Source organism: Harpegnathos saltator, unplaced genomic scaffold (assembly GCF_003227715.2).
Source record: "Harpegnathos saltator strain DR-91 unplaced genomic scaffold, Hsal_v8.6 scaffold250, whole genome shotgun sequence".
Taxonomy (NCBI): Eukaryota; Metazoa; Arthropoda; class Insecta; order Hymenoptera; family Formicidae; genus Harpegnathos; species Harpegnathos saltator.
This window is the reverse complement of record NW_020230040.1, coordinates 708,173-735,339: the sequence shown is the minus strand read 5'-3', so window position 1 is coordinate 735,339 and position 27,167 is coordinate 708,173. Positions and strand designations below refer to the sequence as shown.

The window sequence follows — 27,167 nt, the reverse complement described above, 5'->3', positions numbered from 1 at the left end:
ATATTGCTATAATAGTGCCCTAACTTTTGTTAACTTATCGACCTTTGGAAATTTCAAAATTATTAAATTAACTATAAGATCAACTGACCTCGAAAACGCCCTCCAAATAAAAAGCTGATAATGCCATTCCCTTTCCCCTTCGAAATCATGGAACACATATGTTTCAGCTTCTTTTAATATCTTTCACAGTTTTCGAGATTTTTTACCTGTTACGTTTGAAATTTAGCACCCTGTATGTACACGGCGAAGGATACGGATCTCTCGGCGGGGAAAAAGGATAAGTTGCGTGTCGTTGTGACCCAGTTTCCATTCGCGTTTTCCGAAGCCTCTTTGTCGTCGAATATCGGAAAACGTCGGGAGCGTACTCGATCCTGTATCACGTGATATTGAATAAAGCTGAGAGTTCCAAAGTGAATTAACGGCTATATCGGCGAGAAAATCTTTTTTTTAGGCGACTCGACTTATTACGATTTACTCGGAAAAAGTGCAGATCTGCTTCAGGACGACATGTGAATAGCCTTCGCTCGATCAATCCTTTACAGCCCGATTTTTCCTCACGTCATCTCACGCCTTCGGAGAATATCTCACAGACTGATAAAGCATCGAATTTGATCTCTATCCTATCTCTATACACTGTACAAGTCGTTATCACACTTATACGAGTGTGCGTGCGTGTGTGTTGACGTAGACGCCCCGTCGGGTAAAAAGCAAGAAAGCGCGTAAACCAAGAGGAATATAAAAGTCAGCGGGTGGACGCTTCAAAGGCCCGACGCGGACGCGTTCGCGGGTTTAAGGAAAGCTCCCGTCGGATTAAACGGTGAATCACGAATTGACGCGTGTTTGCAAGCCGGCGAGTGAGTAAGAGAGCGCGAATCTCGCGAGCGTTTTACGTAATTCAGCTCGGTCGGCGGGGCGACGTGTGGGCGCGACGACGCGTCCCGCGAAAACCCGCTTTAGATCCGGATCGATCCCGCGCGGCGGGGGATTGTGTGTTCGCTCTCGCTCCGTCGGATTTTCTGTTTAACGTCGAATCGGCCGAATTTCTATCGTCGTGCCAGCCGTCATCTGGTCGGCTAACTGGTCGGATTGTCCCGCGCGGTGACTCACCGCGCCCGCAGCCGACGAGCTCTCCGTTGCGAAAGTCGGATTTAGTCGTCGCAGCATAGTTTGCACTCTATTTCGTATTGTTCTTGGATCTCAACCACGTTCGTCGGCTGCACGCAGCTCATATTTCTAGTCGACTTGCTTAACGAGGCCCTAGGCGGTAATAACGCGACTCGTTTAAGCGGGCCGATCATAGCGCAGCGGTTTCGCTTGCGCGAGCAATCGAGCTGATCGTTTCCGAAACGCGAGCGACGCCTTCAGGACGCATTCAGGAAAACGAACCGCTTAAAGTGCATATCGGGGTATGCATCATCGGGTCCATGGTCGATCGGGTCCTAGGTCGCTTACGTTTCACGTAAGCATCTAGAGCATCGATCGATAAATTCGAGCGATCGATCGAGCCGGGAACGACGAGCACCGGTCGCGATCGTTTGTACGCGTGCCACGCTGTCTCCCAATTGAAGTGCGTATAATTTTCAGTCAGGCATAGCGGCGAGTCCTCAAATCGAAACCTTGCAGCGGGGCTGAGTCGGTGTTATCGATCAGCATCGACTCGTGTTATCATAACGTGACCGCGAATACTCTCACCGGACGGGCGGAAAGTGATGAGGGTTTATACACCCGATCGTTCCGCTGGATTTCACAAAAGCCGTCTCTTAATAATGCCGACTGCGCTGTTGTCGGCCGGCGATAGCTGGCCGGCGTTAGCCGACCGTTTAACGATCGCCGACGACATCGGCGATCGTAATATCTGCAACTTGCTCGCAACTCGAGCCTGTCCGGCGTGGCAGCGCGCGCAGCCCGGAGATGCTTTCAGCCGGTGTATCATGTAACCCGCCATTACGCTGTTCGAAGCGAGCTGTAATCGGGCTCAATTAGAAAATACGTAAGAGTTCAAGCAGCTAAATCAATTTAAGCACCCTGCATTGATAGAAGCAATCTCGTGAGAGAGACCCTATGCGTGGTCGTCGGCCACGATTGCCTCGCCCACGGAACTTGGAATTCTTCGTCGCGCTATGAGAACCGGAAATACGAAATATCTATTTACACAAGCGTCCAAGAGGCAGGATACCGGCGGCGGCGAGAGCACTCGGTCATTTTACACTTGTGGGCGTCAAACCCACAGTGGAGGAGATGCACGATCGTAGGATCGCGCTCGCGTCCAAATCCAAAAATCGCGAGCTCCGATTGAGGACGTTTCTCTCTCTCTCTCTCTCTCTCGCGCGCGCGCAGCGACTGCACCGCGAGCTGGCGGAAATAGCGGAGGAGCCGCGGCAATCCAACGCGTATTTCCAGACGCCGGCAGGCTGGACAATAACGAGGATCCGCGCGATGACGACACCGCCGCGCACTTCGCGCACACCGTCGCCGCGCTTTCGCGTCGTTCGCGCCACCCTCGAACGAACGTGCACGAGGAAAGCGGCGTGCGGCCGCTCCGTCCGCGTCGTTGCCTTGACACAAATCAGCTGCGCCTGCGACGGATTAATTTCGCTCCGCGGCAATTGCACAACCGAAACGCGTTCGCGGATTTGCAAGAGCCGCGAGAGTCCGTTCGGGCGTGACGCCGTTATTATATATCGATCGCGTAACTCGCGCGCGCGCAGGCAAAAGTCGTGGGAGAGCGCACGATATCATCGTGTGTACGCACGAAAAAAGATCGATAATTGCAGGAACAAGTGTCTCACCGAGATACGCGCAGAGGCGCAGATAAATGTCGTGGGAGAGACCGCACGCGCGCGCCCTTCTCGAGCGCAGGTAAGCCTCGGAGGCGAAAAGGCGCGATGAGGAAAGAATGAATAAATAATACGGCGCGACAACATTCCAGGGATTCGACGGTAAAAAGTAAAGCGCGGCACAGATTTGTTTCAGGACGCAGCTTAATGGAGATTGAGGATAAACCGGTCGCTTATAGATTCGTATATATTTTCTTGTCCTCTTCTGCGTAAACTAGAGATGTGCGAACTATTTGGATTCGAGTCGAATCGAATCGATTCTAATGTAATTCGATTCGATTCAAATCCGAATAATTCGAATAGGAATCAAATACATTATCGTTTGCGTGCATCAGCCACAAAACGGGCCACCTGGGCCTATATGTTTGAATCCTTAACTTGCAATTAACTTAACTTATAATTGATAACTTAATTATAAATTACTTTAATTATTTAAATATATATATATTTTATTTTAAGATGATATTACAATATCAATATTCCCTTTCATATTAAAATCTTCCATCGTTATTTGCATTGTTTAATAGTCATGTTAAATTTTTTAATGATTCAATTCGAACCGAATCGAGTGAAATTTCATAGATTCGATTCGATTCGAATTCGAATTTAAAAAATGAGATTCGATTCGATTCGATTCGATTCGATTCGACATAAAAATCCTTGATTCGCACATCTCTATGCGTCACCGACGAATTATGTCACCATAATTCTCCAAAAAAAAAGAAAAACGGCAGCTTGGAGCACGAACATTCGAGCAGCGGATTCGATTAAAAATCATCGCTTCCCCCTCCCCCGCCGCTCGATTCTCGTGCATTGCTGACATCGAAGCAGCGCTTCAGCGGGTTAATTGAATCGACGACGATTCAATCGTCCCGATTCGACGGAAGAATTCTCACGCGCAAGGTGTAATAACAATTGATCACTTCGTCTGGAGGCAAGCCGTGAAATGCAGCGGGATCGCCGCGAGCGCGACGAAACGAGAGTTTCGATTGATGGATGAGGCGCGCGATCGGAGAAGGATCGAGGACGCGACCCACTTTCGTCGACGGAATCTCGAACGTGGCGCGTTGCTGTACGGTCTCTTTCCCTTAAGTCCGCGAGCTCGCGATGGTGCTTCTCTCAAATTTCAGAGCAGCCTCGTTACGACGTGCCAACAGCGACAACGGGAGTTTCGAATTTTCCTTCTCCTGTGTCGCGTTCGGCCGACGCGCCGCTTACACGGCGGACACGTCAAACTGAATCCTCGCATCCTTCGCCTCCAGAGAGCGGCCGTATGGTGACGTATCAAAGATAGTCACGTGAAATATTGTGTAAATTTTCGTGTGGAGCTATTTTGTGATAAGATTAGCTTCTTTGGATGTATACACAGCGATAAGCGGCCCTTAGCGCCTTACATAAACATACGGCGATAAGCTGGTTGTTGGAGTAAAATCCGAGAATAATGGAGAGCGGAGCCATCTCGCATCGCGGACACGCTCGTTCCTTCGTATTAATTTTCGGGAAACGGGAACGCGAACGTAAACATGTCGTTTTAACGCGTCGCGCGACAATCAAACCGCGCAAGCGAGGACCACGAGGCGAGACTTCACACGTTGCAGTGGCGAGAAAGAGAGAGGCTTCTCCCGGAGAGAAATGAGTCTCTCCCTGCGAGAGACCAGGGATCGCGCGGCCCTGATCCTCAAGCCGCCGCTGGTCGTTGCTCGTTTTGCAAGCCGCTCGAGCACCTCGAGCCGCGTCCTTGATACGATAGGACCTGCCGAAACCACTTCTCGTGCGGAGGAGAAGGCTTCTCCTGCGAGAGACGCGGCGCGCACCGGACGCGGTTCGAATTGACGATGACATCTCGGATTTGGCCGCGATCCATGCACGTGCCGGGGTCGAGCAGAGGCGAGCGAGCGCGCGCGTTCACAGGCCGATGTGTGTTTTCCGAAGAACGCCGTAGCTCATGTCACTTGTTTCCTCTCGCGAGAGAGAGAGAGAGAGAGAGAGAGAGAGAGAGAGAGAGAGAGAGAGAGAGAGAGAGAGAGAGAGAGAGAGAGAGAGCACACACCGTTCCACCTCGGGCGGGATTCCTAATCAGTCTTATTTGACTTGTGCCTCTGTATAAAAGCTCTCTCTCCTCCTTTTCCGAGGGATTCTTTCCTCGTGCCTGCCGTGAAGTGTTTACGAGCGGATTCCTTCGAGTGAAGAACGACTCGCCGCGGCCGATCTCTCTCGTCAGAGAGAATTTGCGAGAGGATGCCTCTTGCTCTGGACGAAAGGGTGCTTTTGTTTAAAATAGCTTCATGCGCGCACCTCGCTTTATTCCCAATCACCGCGACGTCGCTCAATACCGCAGTTCGTCTTGCATAAGCGCCTCGTCTCTCGCGCGAGGGTCTTTTGATATCGCACCGGCAAACAATACGACGAGTAATAAATACTGATGATAGTTCGAACAATGAATACACTGTGTCGTGTTATCGTTGAGGCAATTTTTAACGTTCCACGTCGATTCGCGTCGATTTATACGCGAAACTTTGTCGTTGACCCTCAATCGCCTCCGAACAGATTGAAATAATTATCAAAAGAATGTAGCTACTTCAACGCGAAAAGAAAATATTCGCTATTCTCTTTTACATTCGCTGCGCGAGAGACAAGAGCATCCACTCGAAAATAAACGGGGGCTCCAGACGGACGATGATAATAATCGGAAAATAATAAATGTGCCAAAATCATTACGGAAATCATTAGTATACAATACAGCGAAACGAAGAGGAATTCAATAACGAGGCGGTTCGGTGCCCGGTGTTGGATTTCTGCAAACAGTCACGTCGAACGCGGCGTGGTTCGTGTCCACTGGATCCACCGGCGCAATTTCGCGCCGCTTATCAGCGGCGATAAGCGGCAGAGAAAAGCGAGACGAGGCGTATGAGAAAAGCAGCGTCGTCAGAGATCATTATATAAGCGAGTCCGATACATGGTGTTCGCGTGCAAAGTTAGCGTAAAGCGCGCGCTCCTTCCCGCAGCCTGTCATCGCTTTTATTTCGACGAGCACGTTGCACCGGCGCGACGCGACGCGACGCGACGCGACGCGACGCAACGCGCGCTAAATTTGTACTATATAAGCGCAGCGGCGCGTCGCATTTAATTATAGCAGCCTTTAGAGAAGCAAAATTCCGCGATTCGCGAATACACGCGGTGACACGAGCGCTCGTTCTCTCGGCGAAACGCGCGCTCGTGGGTGGCATTGTTTGACAATGATTCCCAGTTCGCGAATCTCGATGAAAGGGAGGAGGGGCGGTCGGACGGCGGAGAGAAAATTTCAAAAGCGCGGCGTGGAAATACCTGATTCGGGAAAGGCGATGAAAGTGCAGAAGTTAATGTCGAGATGAAACGTCGTTGTTGCTCATACGGAGCTGAGCGCTCCCGATATTCTCCCGTCCGTTGGCGAAAAACTTACGAGGGAAGTGTCCCGGAGAAAATTATTGCATCTTATACGTATTACAGATTAGAATATCAAAATTGTACCTAATGAAGGTGCAATGAAGAATATCGCTCACCCGAAAGATCGGGTGAGAAGTTGCTCGCACGAGAGAGACGGTTGACAGACAAACGAGAGAGATATTTCGTCCCGACGTTCGAGCGGAACGAGTTTCGCTCTAAAGTGTAATGTTGCGGCGTCGCCGAGAAGAACGTTATTAAAATTACCGTAATCGAGCCAGAGGCCAGGTGAACGATGCAGGTGTTGCCGAGGGCAGAAATGCTACCGTACACGCAGATGGCCCGTCCCGTACGTTAGAGAGAGAGAGAGAGAGATCTCCTTTCGGTCAGACGATCTTTAAAATTTCATTTCCACGTAAAGCCGCTCATTAATACACACATCGCGCGAGCGCGCGTGCGATAACGTCTCTTTACGTAACCCCTGCGTTTTATAAATATATATATATATACATAACCCGACGATTTATTGTGCGGTTTAATATATTCGCGAGAACTCTGATTCAGCGCTGCGCGCAAGCAATATTTACGCGTAAACAACTGTGTCACTCGCTAATTATATTTACAGAGAAAATTTCACAGCGACGCGCCGCGTGCGAGCGTAATCGTCGTCACGCTCGCCAACCTGATAATCGCGTCGATGTACAATTTTCCTTTCCCGTTTTCAATCGACTCTTTCGCGTCCGAATGAGATATACCGTGCGACGCGATATATTATTCTTTTTCCGCTATCGCGGAAATAATCGACGATTCTATCGAGCTGCTAAACGAAAGAAGTGCCGAGAACAATGACGCGTATTCGCGATAACGGCTGAGCGCTTCGTGACTAATCGGCCTTGCCGAGATCGTCCTTGTTATCATCGTCATCGCGCGCAACGTCAAATGAGACTTTTCGCATGGAAAATATTGAAGGAGCGCACGTGCAGCGCGACACGTAGTCGACTAGATTCCTCGTCGCTCGCTCGTTGCCCGAAACGTTTGCGCGCTCGTCGTTTTAAGCGACCGGCCTGTAACGAGATTCTTCAGTAGAGACGTTAAATCGAGAAAATCGCGCCTCCAATATCGCCACCTAGGCGGAGACTACGTCTCCCAGAGGGCTCCTGCTCGCAGCCAGTGGTGAATGTCGAATTAGCAAAAATCAACGTTCGCGCGAATGTGAGAATTTAGCATCCCAAAATACGGTTTTGCAAGTCGAGGCTTTCGGTGGGGAACGTGACGGGACGTTAATATATATAATCGCGTAAACATTCATCTGATATCTGAGACGGTAGCCGCAGCGTGTCTCCAGATGAGACGTCGTCGATTCAGACCGATCTCTCTTCGCGAGAGACGCGCGTTATGTAAGAGAACCGTCTCGGACTGGCCGTGAACTTAACGGCGTTGTCGTCTCGTTGTCGTCGTCGTCGTCGTCGTCGTCGTCGAACGCGGATACTTCCTTTTCCACGCACCGCGCACACTCGCTCGATGCGCTCGCGTGCGAGCAACGAGAATCGAGAATCCGCAAAGGCGGAAGACAGAGAGCCGAATCTCTCACACGGGAGCGCACAATGAAGACGAGAAGGAGTTTCAACTTTCAGCCAAGTACCGAGGCATGATCGTGAGTGGAATACATCCATCTTCATCAGCTAGGTGTATTAATAGCGTCACCGGACGATTATCAAGTTTGTACGTAGTGGCGAGTCGTGCGTCGACCTATCTGCGGCCTGCGACCACCACTCACTCCTCTCACTTGCGCCAACACGTACCTCGCTGCGATACATTTAGCTAAGTAGGATGGCTTTCTGAGCCTCTATTAATTTCAAGAAAGTAATCGTTAATTCCGCGCCGCTGCTTCCGCGACCCCCCCCCCCCCGCGTCGTAGGCGGGAAAGAAGAATTATGGTAGTAAATAATTAAATATCACGACACGGACCGTTTTTCTTCCGTGCACAAACCATCGGTTTCGTGTCAAGAGAACGAGTGATCGGGACGAGGGATGATGACCTCTCTCGTGGAATTCTCATCGAGGAGCAGCAGATCGACTGCAGATGTTCAGGAGGGGAATCCGTGATTAAAATCTTACGAGGTGAATAAGAGGGCAGATGCCAGCAGATGCTGGCTGACTGGCAGACTGGCTGCACAGAGGTCAATAATCGCAGTCTGTTTAGCTTGGAGTGATAAAAAATGAGCCGCGGAAGAGTGCGAGGGAGAGAGCGAATGCATGAGCGAGGCTTGGTATCGGAGAAAAAGAGAAGACGAACATGTGCTCGAGATACCGTGATCCTCTTCAATGTGCGCACTGATTAATTTCGAGAAAAAACTGGCTCTCTCCGAGGAAGAGGCGTCGTTGTCACGTGTTTCCTTCATGGCTCATCATCAACATCAAAGCTGATGGGGAAATGCAATTTGGCATTGTTTTTAGAAAGAGAGAGAGAGAGAGAGAGAGACAGAGAGAGACGGAGAGGGAGAGAAAGAGAGATCATTTTGCTAAATATAACTCTAGTTGGCAGATAATTTTGTGGGTGATTAAATGTAGTAAATAAGACCGTCTGAATGGACGATTGTTTAACAATTATTCACGTATTTTTCAAGTCGCTCTCCTCAACATTTTGTTAGTCAGTGCGCGTCATTTTCTCTTTTATTTCGTGCTCAAGTGGCGCACAATTAAAAGCGTACAATTTAAAGCACATTAACATCACGAGAAGTCCGTTGAACATTACGTATCGTCAATTACGATAAAATATCTTTCCACAATTATTCGTTATTCGTTTCGCGCAGATATGTTCCGTTTCGTTTCTTGCAAAAAAGTGCTTGCAACAACAACAAACCAATATTAGACATTGGAAGTTTGTAGTCTCGTGAAGGACGATGCAAAAACGCATCTCTCCCGAGTCAGTCGGCTTCTCGACTTCTTTCCGATATAAATACCGTCCTTCGGCTATCGAGCGTTAATTAACCGCTGCTCAGAAAAGGTTGCCGGTCGGGATCATTACCAGGACAGATTTAGCTTTATCGTTATCTCCTATCGGACGCATCTGAAGCAGGTCCGCGAACGTGGCGCGCGCGCTTTAAACGCGCGACTGGTCCACCTGCGTTACGCCGATCCGCATGGTGTTTTCGAAAAGACGTGATTTAACCGGCGCCGAAAATGTCGGTGACGTCGATTAAATCGAGGCAGATTATGAAACGCAAAATGATAAACCAGTAGACTTTAAGTCGTCAACCGACTGAAACCCAGGCCTGAAACGTTATTCAGATTAGGTGTTTCGTAATAATCTTTATGTAACCATGTTGTTACCCTTCGCTCGTGTGAAGCAAACCGAACCTAAAAGCGACGGCGCTTTCCGTCGGACTTTTCGGAAGATCGTGAGACCGAACCGTCGTCCCTAAGGGTTCGCGCCCCGCTCATTTTCACGATCCGACCGGTTTCCGTTGGTTCGCGCAACAATCTGACTCACCCGCTGCCTTCGACCCAGGTCTGAAGTGGCGCGAGAACCACCACGTTCGTCGGACCAAACACTTCAGGATCGGTGAGCCGATGTAATACCTCGTAGACTCGGAAGAACCGCGCGAGAGAAATTCCTAACGCGAGGCGAATTGGCCTCTCTGAAGTGAAGGCTAATCGCGTGAACCGCAATGCTGAAAACTCCGAGCGTGCATCGCGTTCACCGATAAAACGCGAGTCGACACGTCAACCGAGAGAGAGAGAGAGAGAGAGAGAGAGAGGAGAGGAGAGAGAGAGAGAGAGAGAGAGAGAGAGAGAGAGAGAGAGAGAGAGAGAGAGAGAGAGAGAGAGAGAGAGAGGAGAGGAGAGAGAGAGAGAGAGAGAGAGAGCGACCCGAACGCGCAGCGACATACATTCACCGCCGACGCGCAAGAGTCATCAGCAGGAATAAAGCATGATTTACTCACCGAGATGAACCGCCAGGTTGTACCTCTCGAGTGCTTGACCCAGGTGACCCTTCCTCACGAGAATATCACCTTCGTGCCTGGCCCGACTGGCCTCCACTTCTCGCGGCCACCATCTCTCCACGAGCCTCTGTACGAGCACGTTCGTCTCACCCACAGCGACCATCTTCAGGCCGCACACGCGACAATTCTTCGCCGGGTCCACGCAGTTCCTGCAGTAAGTGTGACCGCAGCCGGCGGTCACCGGTTGACAGAGGGTGCCTTCGCAGAGTGGACACGCGAAGGACGCCTCGATTCTCCGTCTGGAGGTCAGTCCGGAACCGGCCATGTCGTCCAGGAGTGCGGTCGCCAGGTGTTTCAGCCTCTCGGCCGGCACCGACGTCGTGGCCAAGCACCTCGTGTAGATCCCGATGGAGTCCATGATACGGCCACACTTGGCCAGGGAGTCGCCGAAACCGAGCAGCACCTCGTAGTTTGTATTCTGCTGATTCAGGCTGCTCAGCTCGTACATCTCGGCCGCCAGGTGGTAGTCGCGCGAGGTGAACGCCTCCTTGGCGAGTTCCGTCATCGCGTCTCGTCGCGCCGCGCTGCGTTTGACCCGTCGCGTGTCACCCTTCGGAGGGGGGATGGGGAATCCTGGATTCTATCCTTCTCGAGCCAGTCACTCACTCGCACGCGTCGAATATCGCCCGGTCCGCGCCCGGTGGATACCGCTCGACGTCGACTTTGCAGTGTCGAGGACGACGTGCATCTTACGGAAAAGCCGAGCGTGGAAATCACGTCGGACGCAGATCGTTCACAGGAATCGGGTCTTCTTCGCCGCGGAAACTGCGCGCGGCTTCCCACGATCCGTCGCACTCGATCTTCCCTCTTCCTTTCCTTCCCCCTCTCTGTCTCTTTCTCGGGAATCTCGCTGATGATTCACCGGGCGCGCGGGGTCTCAGCAGCGGGGGCCTCGTCGGAGCGATCCACGCAGAGTTTGACAGCTGACCACGTCCACGCGATCCGCGCGTCGTGCTGCTCCGCGGTAGACGTGAGCGTGACGCGCGCGCGCGAGACCGCTCCACACGGCACACTGGCGCACCGAGGACTGACGCCTCGGCTGTCACAGGTCAGCCGAGCCACTGTCAGAGCCGGTCTGCCGTCATCAGCAGGGGATGGTGGTGGTGACGGTGCTGGCGGCGGCGGCGGCGGCGGCGGCGACGGCAGCGGCGGCGACGGCAGCGGCGGCAGCAGCGGCGCGAGCGGCAGCAGCAGCAGCGACTGCGGCGGCGGTGGTGGTGGTGGCTGTGGCGACGGTCGTGGCGGCGGCAGTCGTGGCTGCGGTGGAGGAGCGCTCGTGGTGCAGCCACCTCCAAGACACGAAGCCAGCGCCACGCGGCTTCGACGTACTACGCGGGGGTGGGGAGCCGGAGAGAATTACGGAGCACGCTGCACGTAGCCTCCGAGAGTGTTGCTGCTTACTCGTGTCATGGCAGCGCGTCTGCCGCGGTGCGTAGGTGTTGCAGGCCGCACTCCCACCCGCTCGCACCCGAGGGGCTTTGTCGCGCCGTCCGACGACGCGAGGATCGCTTCTTCTTTGTCCGCTCCGAGTGCTCCTTGATCGCCGGCGGTCATTATGAATGTTGGATGAAATGCTTGTCAAGTAGAACGGTGCGCTTTTCTATCGTCGGGAAAGCGTTCGCCGAGCTCTCGCTGGCTCTCCCCGTTCCTTCTAATCTCTCCTCGCTGACGTTTCTCCTCGTGCTCTGCCGTCGACTCGTTGTTGCGGCTGATAAGAGACCGGCGGCGCGGGCGTCCCGTCTTCACCTGCCGGAGGGAAGGAGGTCGCGATAAATCTTCCACTACGTTTAACCCACTTTTTCCTCGAACGTCCTATCGAATCGACATTGGAGTCTATAATGAATGACGACCGCCACGCTCCGAGTGAGTGCATCGGTATGCCTTACCCTCTCTCCGTCATTGTCACAAAGGACGTCACGAAAGCATGACTCTCTGTCATTGGCACATTAATGCTGCCGCAATAGCCCGATTGTGCACGATCCTCACGATCGCCATCGAGTCCCCGTACGGTCGATCTTACTCGAGGCACATTCCCGGACACTTGTTGTCGTAACCTTGGCTCGATCGACCAGGGACTTCCGCGGGAACGGATCTTCCCCGGCCTCGCCGGTGGGTCGAGTGTGCGCAAACTGCGCGGCACAGCTCGCTTCCGCGAGAGAGAGAGAGAGAGAGAGAGAGAGAGAGAGAGAGAGAGAGAGATTTCACCGAGGGCGCACAAAACGCGACCGAGCGTGACGTGAGTTTCGATCGTCGACACAGGCAGAGAGCTTTTCGTTGCTGAACTTCGGTCTTACAGGGACTCCAGCCTTCTCGCTGAGTCTCGCAAGCAGCAACGCATGACACACGGAGGTAAAGCAGCCCGCGCTCGTTGGATGCGTGCGTGCGGAGCACGCGTGTGCGTGCACGGAGTACGCAGACGCCGCGCAGGAGGCGCGCACCTCTCGAAATGAAGGGCGAGAGAGAGAGAGAGAGAGAGAGAGAGAGAGAGAGAGAGAGAGAGAGAGAGAGAGAGAGAGAGGGCTGAACTGCGTGCCGCGCGAGGGCGGCAAAGGGCGGCGAAGAATGGGAGATCAATATATGGCAGCTCACGGGGTGATTAACCCCCGTGCACTTGTCGCGAATCTACGGGCCCTTCTCTCGCTCTCACCCTATCGAAGTCCGATAACGGACTGTTCGAGAGCGGCTCCCCTCCCCTCTCCTCGCGATTTCAAAGCGACAGTTTAATTATATACGGGAATATTTAAAGCTGCAGAGACGACGGTCTCTTCGAGACAACGGTGGTTCTCGTGGTGAATTTCAGAGCGTAGGGAATTATACGCGCGATCGCGCCAACGCGTCGCAGGACGTGAGACGGATGACTGCCGATAGTCGTCTAGAGCGCGAATGACAAACGCGCGTATTGATAGCGCGTATTCTTACGTGATCGCCACGAGTTATTTAAATTACATGTTTGTGGCGCAGTACGCATAATGAAGGCGATATCAAGACGCGCTTGTTCAAACGGCGAGAAATATTCGGCGCGCGACTCGGGACGCTCTTGCGACGAGGGAAATATAAAAGTATTCGAAGCTTACGGATCATGAGAATAACTGGCGAAATTAACGCTTATCGGATATTCGTCGCATCGTCGGCTGCACTTGTGGAAAAATTTATCGTCGTTTTGATGAACTCGATAGAGAGAACGCCGTCCGTTCGGCTGCGGAACGACACGCCTCCGCGGCGCTGTACGGTGCGCTTGAAGCAAGAAACCGACAACACATTGCATACATTGCAACTTGGTCCGATAAAATACAAAAAGAAAAAAGAGAGAGAGAGAGAGAGAGAGAGAGAGAGGAAAAAACAAAAGAGAAAGATAAAGCATAGCGATCGCCGCGAGGAATGCGGTCGGAAAGCGATCGTCTTCGAAATCCGAAAAGCCGCGCTCTTAATCTCCAGCTGCATACGCGCGTTTATCTGGCGACTTACGTAAGATATTTGTGTCGTACAAAGAGTCACCTTTGCCGATCGCAAAACAAATTGTTAATCATCGAAATACAGCGTATCTTCCTCTCTCTCTCTCTCTCTCTCTCTCTCTCTCTCTCTCTCTCTTTCTCGCCGTTACGTAAATGGTTTACACACGGTCGGTGAGGCGCGTCGCAACCGCGTGCGTCGTCGGTATCTGCTCCTTTTGGCAGCGGCCGGAAGACACAGCGGATTTTATTATGCTCGATGCGGCTAGAGACATCGTCATCGTCGTCCTCGCCGCCGTCCTCGCCGGTCGCGGTGTCGTCGTCGTGACCGTCGAATTCGTCGTGGCTTCTCACAGTTACGTCAGTGTCTTAATCTCATTCCCGGATGAAATCGCCGCCGGTGTAATCGGTCGTGTTAACGGGCGAGCGCGCGCGCGCGCGCGTGCTATCGAAGTTTATTTTTTAACTGAGCGTGCGCCGGCGCGCAGGACGGGAAGTCCGTGCATTTCGTAATAATTCGTTTTTCCTGCGCGGGCGCGCGCTTTTTCTCCCCTTCAGAAGCGACGACGATTGTCGTCTCGAAAAACTCGAAAACTCTCGTCGCACTCTCTGACATAACTCGCAGCCGACCCACCTCCCGGTCGTTATTAAACGCCGCGTTTCGCAATTATAGGCGCCTTACGTGACCGCGCGTTTACTAGAGCGTTGAGCAATGCCCGAGTTCGATATACACGATCGAGAAGCGTGGACAAGCGCGACTCGGATTCCTCGGTCAGTCGGGTAGACGCGCGAATATCGAGACATCTTACGGATACTTTAAGTTGAGAGAGAGAGAGAGAGAGAGAGATTGCACCAATTCGCGCAAAAATGCGGTTAGAACTGTTACCCGGGGGGGATCGCGTTTCGGTGACGTTACGTAAGGTTCCCTCCGACGATTAATTTACAAAAAGGAGATCGATCGAGCCGCCACCGTCGTCGTCGTCGTCGAAAAAGGATACGCAAGGCGCGTCCCGACACGCCGCACTCCGTCATTAAGTCTCCTCGTCGGGACGATAAAATCTGATCGGCAGAATCGACGCTTGGCGTTTTAACTGCTACTCTGTAATTTAACGCTGCAATTCCGTTCTAGGCCGTTGTCTTCAGTATCGCTCGTTCCAATTATATCGTCGTCTCTTCGCTAAGGAAAATCCCCATTATAATCTACCTAAAATTACGCGCTCTGCGCGTAACATAATTGTTATATAAACGCTCTGTGCTGAACGTCGAGTTCCCGGTTGCCGTTATCAGAAAAGCAAGTCGTCCGGCTGAAGGGGTGGGCGAGGCGGAGGGAGGAGGTCCGCGATGCGACGCGAGGCGACGCGGCGCGGCGCGGCGCGTTACGTTGCGTTGCATCGGCACACGCGCGCGAGCGGTTTTGCACGTGCGGATTTGTAGGCGCGCGGAACGGCGCGGCGCGAGCCGGCGACGTGGACTGCTGCGAAACGCGGTTGCGTAAACGCGCTTTAACCACGCGAGAGAGCCGCTCGTTCGCTCGTTTTCTCGCTCGCTCGCTCGCTCGCTCGCAGCGGCGCGGTCTCGCAAATCGGCCGGCGTCGCATAAAGCATCGCGGCACGACTAAAAATAAAGCGGTCTCTCGGTAAACAGTGAGCTCCTTTATGTAATGAATGAGCGTGAATCGCGTCCGCCGCGTGCGGTACACGCGGCGAAGAGGAGCGGAGCGGAGCAGTAGCGTGGAGCGATGTAGCGCCGACGATACACCGGCCCGCGAGCGTCGGTACCTACTAGCGAGACGCGCGTCGTGTCGGCGAGCTAGTAGATACGGACGTCCGCGGGCTGGCGCGATGCTGCGGCGAGCGGCGAGCGGCGAGCGGAGCGGAGTAGCGCGCGGCGATATAGCGCCGACGATACACCGGCATGCGGCGGCGTGTCTGTATCTCCTAGCGCAGCGCGACGCGACGCGACGCGACGCGACGCGACGCGACGCGACGCGACGCGACGCTGACGTGCCTGAAACATTAGGTGCGAATTGATCCTCTTGTCGCGCGACGCGATCACGAGTCCTTCGTATTCCACAGAGGAACACAAGCGAGGCATTGTTAATTGCGTTTTCAGAGGAAAAGAAACGCTTCGGTGTCAGCGCGATTGCGCCTCACTGGACGAATAAATCAGCCACGACGATCGCCACCACGGTAGTGGTTCGTCGTGGTAAAAGCGTCCACTGAGACGGCGACTGCTTACCTAATGGCCGAACGCGAGTCTTGAATAATCATCGTTATTTAATTGTGATTGTTGCGAGCTTTTTCCGTGCGATCGAACTTGCTCGTGACGCCGTACGTCGCGTAACGACGCGTTACGTGTCGAAGCGCTTGATTCAGAGACGCAATCTTTCACGGAGCCTCAGCCGCGTGGAAGCTCGAAATTTGTGCCAACGGCCGAACTGACTCGACACATCATCGCCCTTTCACGCGGATGTATATTGTGCGCGGAGCACACAATTCACTGGCTTCTCAAGATATCTCTCTCTCTCTCTCTCTCTCTCTCTCTCTCTCTCTCTCTTTCCCTCTCTCTGTCTCTCTGTCTCAGCTTTATTACTACTGCGAGAAAGACGCACCGTACCACGTCGTTCTCCGAATAGCGACGCGAAAATGCGCATCGACGTCGGATCGGTGCCACGCGCAAAACCGAGCGGCTACATGCGGCTTCGGTAATCTCCCGCTTAATTATTAATAAAACGTAAACTTGTTTACGTAGCGACGATTTCGTCTAAGTATAAACGTAAGTCGCACGATCGAAGACGACGCGCGCTATATACACGTTACTCGATTGCTGAAACTGTGAGCCAGGTGTTGCTATATTTTCCGGGCGCGCTCGCAGGCGCCGGATGAAAATTCGAGTATCTCCGAGCTGACATTTTGATGTCCGGTTCTGACACGTGTGAACGCTCGTCAAAATTTCAAGCTAATTCCTCGTCTCCATTGTGACTGCGCGCGCGCGCGCGCGTCGGTATAAAGAGACAGCGGGAGATTCCGACGTGTTGCAATGTCAACGGAAGATATTAACGTCGATATAATTGCTCGGAGAATAATCTGACCGTCGCGGATCTCTGGCATGCAGAAATGTCATTCAACGGTTCTCGACGCTTTTTCGAGTGCGAGACACTTGAACGTTCGAGAGATCGACGCGATATCCACGTCAAGATTCGCGCTGAGAGATTACCGCTCTTTGCGCGCGCGCGCGCGATCGTCGGCCGATTACGATCGAATGTTTCGCGGCTTTCGTCCGTCGGACAGACGATTCAAACGCGCCGATACGCGCGCGCGCGGCACAATGCGCTCTTCTGTGTGCACCCGCGCCTTCACGAGCAGAATAGTAACGTCTTCCCCGAGCCGTCTGGCCGACGTTATTTGTCCCGGGAATTCAAACTCGCGTTACGGCTCGCGTCGTCGCGACGAAGACAGTCGACGTTATTTTTTCGCCCGCGATAGCCTTACATTCTCGCGAGCAAGATAATGCAAGATAATTTTAGTATAAAATTTCTCCGTGTAAATAGTGATGTATTTTGGACATTATGTATCTTTATCACGGTTGCAGACGTCTCCGATAAGAGGGACAAGTTAGTTTTTCCGTGAAGCGATACTCGTGCCACCTTGCACCTTCGGTAAGGAGAAACGATCGGCCGTAATCTGCCGTGCTGATAAAATAAAGGAATGTTTTTGCATCGCGTTGCAGCTGCGTTGACAGAAACGGTCCTTTCGCAACGAAACGACTCACTCAGCGACGGCCGTGCATTTGCAGCCGGCATAAATATAAAAAGATATTATTATTGCGAACGACGTAATGTGTCTCGGGCTCTGTGCAATCGCGTAATCGCGCACTCAAAAGCAGCGCGACCAATTTTACATAATTACGCCGTAGCCCGCGACACTGGATATAACAGCGCGAAAATTTCATTGAAGCGGCGATCGCGCGATTTGTGCCATATTGCGCTCCCGCTAGCGGGTTAAACACGTGTGTGCAGCGATCGACCACGTGCACTCGCACGCTTCTCGGGCCGATTCGCGGTTTACATAACGTCTGTTCTGTGCGTAGGCGCGCGTGTCGCGTGCGTGAGTGCACGCGACGCGAAAGCAGGGACGTAGACGCGGCGTAGAAGCTGTCGCTCGCCTCTAAACTCAAATCGGAGCACAGTTGATGTAATCGGAAATTGCGCTAAATGAATCTCGCCTTCTCTCTCTCTCTCTCTCTCTTTCTCTCGCTCTCTCGCTCGCTCGCTCCATACGTCTCTCCCTCATCGTCCTTTCGTCAGCAATAACGCCGTAGCAATTCTAACGCGATCCAGCCGCGAGTGCTTAAACTTCGTTGTAAGATACCTTTCGCGTCATACGGATGCCGGGTTGAGTCATCGATATTAGTACCGCCGGATCATCCATGTCTCCATTTATATCTGCCTTTCTCTGTTCCTCTGCACTGCGGCACTCGCGCGACAATTAACGCCGACTCCACATGCTTTGCGCGCGTAGACGACGCGTTATGTCACTGCCCCGTACGCGACAGAACAACGGAGTTTCTCGATCGGCGGGCTTGCCAAGATAACGCCCCGGTGTTTTACGGTTCTAAGAATAATGAGTGTTTAGCGCTTTCGCGCATATATTTAGGCGCTTAAACAAAAGGAGCCCATGCCTTTCACGCTTTTCACACCTTGTCGTAAGCGACAACACGTCTCGAAGGCGCGCGTTGCGCGCCTTCTTCCGGCACACTCCCCGGCCTGAATCTTCGCAGGCGCTCGCGCGCTCTCGCGTAAATTGAAACTTCGAGCCGACACGGGAGATGACCTACCGTAAGGAAGACAAAACCGGCGCAGTTGCGCGACGACGGTAGCAACATTTCTATTATTTAACGAGCGTGATATTCTAACGACGCGCGCGCCAGTTGCAAGTGCGCGATCATTTGCAACCATCGACGTCAATGTTGCGAAGCCGTAACCCGTCTCGTCCACGTGTCGCCGATTACGGCCGTTATGTAAGTGCGACTAGCTGATACTTATATCGGTTTACAGTAATTCTGTTTTTTTTTTACTCATTGCAGAAAAGTACAACGTCAATAATTATTTACTTGTCTTCGCGATATGCCAGAAAAAAGGCCATCTGTCAATTTTCCCTCAACTTTTATCTACTTTTGCCTAATTAAAAGTCAATTGTTTCTCGATTGTGTTTGACAACATTTCCATATCGACGAGCCTCATTTGAACGAAGCATCATGATGCGAAATTGCGGGAACGGTGAAGTTTCATTTTGAAATTGAAAATTCCAGCTCTTTCATTTCGAAAGGACATTTCTGGCGGTATTTACGACAAATGTCTCTTTAAGGCTTTAAAAATACGCAAAGACGATTCCATTTAATTCAGAGAACGTCAAGGCTGGAAATGGATAACAAGAACAACGAAAACTTCAAATAATTTAAATTGTCAAAAATGTAATGCAAATGCAGCACACGCGACGAAGTCGAAGTCTTAATTTCGCGCTCTGATAATATTCTAATTTTGACAATTACGCGTGTTATGTAAGCCGTTTTACGGACAATAAGGTCTCGCTGCGTGCACTTGGGAGTCGCTATTATACGTACTGTTGCGGTAACACCTAATGTTTGATTATCAAATTATTTTTTCTGTTCGACGTATCACGAAGCAGCCGATTATTTACTTGTCATCGCGAGGCGACACGTAACGAATAAAGTCGCGGTCGCTTGCACAACGCGGGTAGATGCTTATGCCTATCCTCGTAATAATGCAATTACGAAAATGGCGCGATTACGCCTCCTTAGGCGAGCGTGACTCGCAACGGGGCGTCCAGACGGCACGACGAGACGCTGACATTTCTTTCCGCGAGTAACGGTATTTTTTCTCTTTTTCGTCTTTTTTTCTTCTTGAATGATCCAAGACGCGGCGAAGTGAGAGAAAGAGAAATCTCTTTCTCTCTGTCTATATATTCTCTCTATCTATTTATCTAGTTCTCATGAGACCCAAATTTGCGCAACGCGCGACTCGGATACGAAATACGATCCTAAGCTGTAAATAACGAAATCGCGCGCTGCACGATTCGCGGGCGAAGTCTCAGTCGCGTAACTCGTAATTCGTATGCCTAATAACGCAATAACACCCGTGATTATTCCGTGTGTCGTGTGCACGTGCGCGTATGTGGCAATCCACCATACTTATGCGAGGATTAATTAGCCGGAGATAAGAATCCCTCGCGCCAAGCGTGATCAGTTTTCAACCGATTTCTGATTGATCCTCTGCCTGGCGGACGTCTCGACCAATTAGCGAAATGACGATCCAGCGGCGCGGCTAATTACGCTCGACAGTAGTCTATCCGCAATTGCAAACCTTTATCTCTCAGCACTCTCAGTGCTTTTTCGTGCATTGCGCAGAGAGAGAGAGAAAGAGAGAGAGAGAGAGAGAGAGAGAGAGAGAGAGAGAGAGAGAGACTCGCTGTCATTGCCGCTGTCATGACGAGCTCGCTCCGCTCGTCTGGCGCTATATATTTAGTTCTAGCGAGCTGTCGCAATTTTCTCCTACAGATCCATTTTCTCCCACACGGTCCGCAGCGCCGGGTGAATACGGCGCACGTAGGCACTCGCCGCGCCGGCGATTTACAAAGCGCGTTTCATTGGCACTTCTACGTGGGCGAAGTGGTTCGAGCCGACGATGTCGGTCGTATTGAAAATCAATTCGCATCGATCTCACCCCCGCCATCCGCTATTACGTTAGCACGCACCTATAGACGGCTGATTTATCGTAAAAGCGCGATCACTCCGGCGATCGCAAGCCGACGCTTACGAGCTCGCATCTCTTAGCGACCAGATAGCTGCGCGAAGTGCGCTCGACGAGATATTAGCGAGCCGCAAGTTGCATCGCGGATGGCTCGCGAAACGAGAGGAAATGGCATTTTCGTGCGTCAAACGCCGCGAAGGGATACTGATACCCGTCCGCTCTATAATTTTGCAAACATACCTGACCGATTAACGCGATAAGAATTATATTCGCGCGTAAATCTTACCACCACCCTGCCGGTGTGTCCGCAGGCAATTTTTATTCTCGAGCGCGTCGTATCGCGCGTCGATAACACCGTCGACTTCTCGCATTTAAGAGGTTCGTTCGTCCAGAAGCTGTACGTATTTTAAACCGGATACGTCTAACGGCTGACACGTCGATAGGCGCACGTCGAGTAATGTTTCACTCGGCGTAGACGGCAGCGACGTTGTCACGCAAGCCGGACGGATCAGCTGAAAAGTCAGCCTCGCATTTGCATTCGTATCGCGACCCGAACGATCAGTGCCCGCGCGCCTCGTGAAATTCTTTTGACGAAAGGCGCCTGTGGAAACGCGGCGCGCTTATTGTGTCATCTTGATTTCTCGCCTTCTCAGCGGGACGGGCCGCGAAATACGCCGCGAACCAGCGAGTCGGATATTCGCATACGCGAGTTTAGCCGCGCTCGTTACATAAGCGTCTAAGCGATTACGTGTAAGTCCTGACGGACACGTGTTTCAGCGAATTTTATGGGTCTCGCGCCGCCGAATCTCTCCCACCACCTGGCTCAGCATAACCTGCGTGTGCGTCATGAAGGTTACGATAATGATCGTTCGTATTAACATTCATGTCGCCACCTACTATTACCATATCGTACCTTATCGTGTTACATTAACTACGTACTTACTTGTTATCTTACTTATCGTGCATCGTAACTGTCGTCCCTCCTCTTCTAATATTTTCGCGAGTGAGTTAAGGTCATGAGAGAGAGAGAGAGAGAGAGAGAGAGAGAGAGAGAGAGAGAGAGAGAGAGAAAGGCGGACAAATATTTGACTTTATCATTGGACCACGTCAATTTTCCTCTCTCCGCAACGTAATGTCTAACGTCGTCCCGAGATTTTGGTATCCTGTTTCCTGACGCGTTCGCGCGTGTTCAAAAACGATGATTCCTGATGCTTTGTACGAAATCGCACGAGCGATCGCGCGCCTTTCGAAACGCGCGGAGACAGGGAGAAAATCGAGGCGGCCAGCGCGCGATTATTGAAGTTACGCCTCGATTTAGCGCGGTCGATTTTGCAATTTGCAAGCCGGGGCGATTAGGGACTTACGTGGCCGCTGACTAACGCCAGACTTAATCGTTACGTAATCGGCTGTTTAACATCTACGCAATGCGCGCGAGCGAGCGAACGAGCGAACGAGCGAACGAGCGAACGAGCGAACGAGCGAGCGACCGAGCGAGCGTATGTAACATCAAGGTTGACTAAACTTGAAGTAACGTCGAAAATCTTGCGTAAGTCACCGGTATCCGCGAGAACCGCATTTGTCCGGATCCACGTCGATAACATCTGGACACGCGTAATCCAGATGGTAATTAATCGCGGCGGATTTGTTTATCTACCGCGCGGTCTCGCGCGGCCTGCACAAAGTTTTGTCATTGCGCAATCATGGATTATGTCACTATCGCGCCTGCGGCTAGCGCGCTCGATTAATTCTGGAAGTCGAATGCATCGCGAGCGACGAGAACGTCGACGAAAGCATCGGCACGCGGGAATGCGGGCGACCGTTCATTAACGAAACGTTAACAAATCCACGTCGCTAATATTTGCGAGCTGAAAAATAAAAACGGAGCGGATCGGCGTCGGAGTCGCGTCGCTCTTCCCGCTTGAGAACGCGTCAATTGTGTCGGATAAATGCAAACGTAACGTTTCCGTCAACCGCAGTCTTTCTCGCGTGTAAGTTAAGTTTTGAAATCAGTATTTCGAAATATCGCTGCATATATAGCCGGCAGAAGCATGCTCGGACTTCACCATATATACATTCGTAGCGTATCGCGCGCCATAAAAGGGCTTCTTCGATGCAAGATCCGATCTAAAAGTAGATTTACGTTGAAAGGAAACGCAACCAGGCGAGTCGGGCGAGCCCAACGCGAGTAACGCGTGCGTGAATACAGGATGTTCACCGTATCAGGGCAGTCTAAAATCTTCTCTCGCGGCCCAAAAATGTATTCTCGGACCTTCGAACTTGGGTCTTCAGATCGGCCATCATTTGAGTGACAAAACGGCGGAAAAACGGCAAGAAAAAATATGCTACTCACTAGCACTCGTAAAGGTCGTCTCGAAACACGTGGATGACCCGGACGATCCGCTACACAGCAACGGTGATGCATAATCGATCGAAACTGACGTGCAACGAGAAAACGTTGAGGCGATAGCCACACGATAATACATTATTAGAACGTGTCATTAATACAGCGCGCGGTGTTTCGTACTTGCGGAGTTGGCAGATTTCTCGGGCGATTGCCTCGTAATTGGCGAAAATGGCGCGCGAGCGCGTTCGCTCCAGAATGTATCACCGGAGAACGGACGAGGGAACGGGCTAAATTGGATCGCATTACGTAAGTCCGCGGGATTAAAGAACCGCGGGACAAATCCGTGCGTTGACTTTACGACTAGCCGCGGCTAAAACCGCGTCCGTTCGCTGTGAGCATCGAACGCGTGCTCGACATTTCCCGCGCGTAGCGCGAATCGCCGCTGCGGAACATCCTTTTATCGTCGAGAATATTCGCTCGGCGAAAATATTCTCCTCTCTCTCTCTCTCTCTCTCTCTCTCTCTCTCTTTCTCACACACGCCATACACACTCGCACGAGCGGAAACGACACGAGCGCGGTGTGCATAAGCGATTAACCTCTCGCAGAGCGGAAAGTCGATGCCGTTTATGATAATTACCAAATTCAACGTTCCGCCGCGCGTTCTCCAATCCGCTCGATCATCCCTCCCGGCGCGGCTTCTCCGAGCGTCTTTCTTTCGAACAAAGACTCGTTCCTCTCCTCGGTCGTTCTCGGGAGGCGGGCGAGAAAAGAAAAGAAGAGGATGCACGCCGCGCATCCCGCCGGACTGCATAGCAAGCTGCATCCTGGCTCGGGTCTGACCTTGTCTGGGTGTTCACCCGGCATCGGCTCATCCGTCCGGATCGCCCGGCGCTGCTTCACCGCCGCCGCTGTCGCCGCCGTCGCCGCCGCCGCCGCCGCCGCCGCCGCCGCCGCCGCCGCCAACTTCGAGGCCGAGGCAATGGCGATCTGCTTGCTTATGTAATGCGAAGCGGGTCACGGCCAGGCAGCCGAAAAACCCACCGCAGCCGTCGCCGCTGCCTTTCTCCGGCTGTCGCCTGTATCGAGAATCGACTCGTCAGCGGACGTGAGATCGTAACGCCTGATTCCGCTCGTTTGTTGTTTGTACTCGCAATAATTACCAGTATTCATGTCCGCACGCAGTCCCGCTGTTTCTCCCGTGTCGACGCGATCATCTCCCCCGGAAAGTAAAGTCGCCGACAACGAGCTAACCTAGCAGCTTACGCGCGCGTGTCGTTTCCCTCCTACTTCTTCTAGCTGAGGCCTAACGTCGCAAAGATCATGTTTATGGATGTAAATTATGCCGCTTTTCTCTTGGCGTTCTTCGCCGCCATCTCACTTTTGTTCGAGATGGACAGTATTAGTCGATAAACGAGGGTGTCGTTGCCGCAATGATCGATACGACGCCATGGATACCAATCGATAAACGACGGATTTTCATGGCGTCGTATCGATTATTTCAGCGCGAACGGTTACTCGAGGAAGCGCGGTTGCGCAGGCGCGAACGCGTTCGAACGGATGCAGCTTGGGGCGAAGGCGGGCGAGCTGCCGTGTGATTGCGGATCTGCAACACAGTTTTCGGATGAAAGGATGCCCTTCGTCGACCCGAGGGACAAGGTACGTCGACACGACAGCCATTCGATATATATTCGCTCGAGCGAAGGAATAGATAGAAGCGCCGTGTAAGGTGGATCACGCCGGGGCGCGCGGCGCGCGACGCTCGTAAAGGTTATTTTTCCTTCTTTTCTTCTCGGACTTCTCGTTCAATCGTAAAGCGCGGAATTTACGAGAAGGAAATAATTTATGTAATCCGGTGTGCGAGGAGGCGCCGCCCCCCTCCCTTGATGATATTAGAAGCCGTGTGCAAACGCGTCCGTTCGTTCACGCCGAAATTCGCTGTACATCAACGCGGCTGTTGATCGTTGTCTCGCGAGGTTAAAAATATCCTTCGCCTTGTCTACGCCGAGCTCTTTCTCTCTCTCTCTCTCTCTCTCTCTCTCTCTCTCTCTCTCTCTCTCTCTCTCTCTCTCTCTCTCTCGCTCTCGCTCTCGCTCTCGCTCTCTCTCTCTCTCTCTCTCTCTCTCTCTCTCGCTCTCTCTCTTTCTCTCTTTCTCTCTCTCTTTCACTTTAGGATTAGCTCGGTAAGATGACGTATTTCCTCGCTCGCGCTCATTTTAATTCGTCGGAATTGATTTCGCGTTGAATCTGTTCCAGATGTGCGCCTCTCTTCCAGTCCATCCCCGCGTATTGTCGGAGAAAGCAATGTGCGAGGGCGAGCGTGCTTCAACGCGGAGGCGAGAAATCGACGGGCACAGGCACGCTGCCCCGTATTTCATAACTGTTTCAGCGCGGTGTTGAAGGTACGTAACCTTTCATGCGCGTTCTATTGTCGAGCGACGGCGCTCGACGCGGGTGACGAAATCGCCGCCGTGCATTATGGCTGCTTACGTACGTTTAGGTTAACCGCGAGTAGATGCGCCTACCGACTCGACCTCAGCTGAGGTGCCTCGCGATCGGCATTACGAAATGCGGCGGGATCCGCGCTCTCCGTGCGAGAGCAAGCTATGACACTAGTCTCGATATCCGGCACTGAGCAGAACAACCGAACAGAAACACACCACATGATAATAAGCGATAAAATTATCGGTCGATAAACTCTGTCGAGAAAGACTGTCGAGCGTCTTCGATATTTAATCTTGTAAATGGACCAACTTTTGCGACATGAGAAGTAATCTATATCTTCTACTCGCGTTGAGTTCTGCTCAGAGAACGAGCTTGTTATGGACGAGACAGAGTGTTGCATAAATATATCCGTGCGATAATGAAAGTCCTCTCAGGTGAAATTTTCATACCGAGTTCTCATAAATGAGGTTCTCATAAAAAGAGCTACAACGAGCGAGGGAGTTTAACCGAGGTGTTTGCGGTAATTAACACGTATCGGATGGCGAGCTCGCGGACGGGCGAGGCCGTGCAGAGGCTGATTGTTATAACTGAAACTGCCGTGCCTTTCTTTCTCGCCGCGCTTTCCCTGATTATTAAACAATTGTTGTGGACCGCGCCTAAAGAAACCCCGGGACCACATCGTCGGGCGGAATTCACGTCGGTCATAGTCGTCTCGAGTTGCATCATCGTCGTCGACGTTAAGTATCAGTGAATCACTTTCCGCCCCCTGATCAACGGATGACCTCATTTGACTAACGAGTTTATGAGTCAAACGGCAAAGACAGCCTCTTATTCGCCAACAGTCGCCACGATCTTGTTCCTCGGAATCGACATTTTCGGTTCGCTGGCACATCGATCGATCGATCGATCGATCGATCGATCGAGAGAGAGAGAGAGAGAGAGAGAGAGAGAGAGAGAGAGAAAGGGGGAGAGGGAGAGAGAGAGGGAGAGAGAGAAAGAGAGAGAGAGAGAGAGGGAGGGAGAGAGAAGAACGTCTTCTCGATCGCAAAGTGGAATTCGCGTCTTGGCATTCCGGATCGGGCTCGTGGTACGGCCGCGATGGTGTTCCCGGCTCTTTGTTACTCGCATCTGCGTTGCATAATGGCTCCCGAGGTTTCTGATAGCCAGCCAGTTTGTGTATCGCGATGTCTCTCGCGTACTCTCGTGTACCATTATGTAACATCAATGCCCCCCCCCGAACGTGTGGTATTACCATATTACGAGATTCCTCCTCCTCCTCCTCCTCCTTTTCTTCTTGCTTCTCCTCCTCTTTCTCCCCCTCCCTCCCCTTCCCCCGTTCGCTTTGCCCTCCTATTTCGCGTCTGTTTTTAAGGTGGGTTTTATAACGCCTGGTTGAGAATACCGAATGATTGCCTAATCCATGTTGCGGTACGGTGGAATCATACGCACACACACATACACACGCGTACGCAGCACACGCATTCGCGCGCAAGCGCGCATTGATTTCGATAATTTGTATAATCGAGAAGCATAGAAAGAAAAGTCATGTTCTCACATACGACAAGAGGGGGGAGATTCCGGTGGAAGACGGAAACAATTTTATAATTTTTATAATTTATTTAATCGCCTTTATTGTGATCAATATGTCGATGTTAATATCGTTACACGTGAAATTATTTCTCTCGATCATCGTGAATTTTCCACCGTTACGGAACAGATAACATTCACCGCAGTCATATGCATGTCGATGAACCGTGAATAAGCGTGTGTTATATAATAATTACGTGGACTATTTAGTCTCGATTAATCCCGCGGCGGATGTATTCTCTACATACTTCCGCTGTTTCTTATATTTTGACTCGATTCTTTCGAACTCAATTTTCAAGAGAGGAATTTT

The 27,167-nt window shown here is 51.9% G+C and overlaps 1 protein-coding gene across 2 annotated transcripts in view; it reads right to left on the bottom strand.

The window, feature by feature from the left end:
- The window catches only part of LOC105191576 (LON peptidase N-terminal domain and RING finger protein 3), a 29,070-nt gene extending 17,653 nt beyond the window's left edge, over positions 1-11,417 (bottom strand). Inside the window, exon 1 of one of the 2 annotated variants that reach the window (XM_019845280.2) lies at positions 10,205-11,417. In XM_019845280.2, the coding sequence (XP_019700839.1) occupies positions 10,205-10,769 (565 nt within the window). In that variant the 5' untranslated portion in view covers positions 10,770-11,417. The remainder of the gene's footprint in view (positions 1-10,204) is intronic. The other variant, XM_011155088.3, reaches the window with a different exon arrangement.
- Between the last annotated feature and the right edge of the window lie 15,750 nt (positions 11,418-27,167).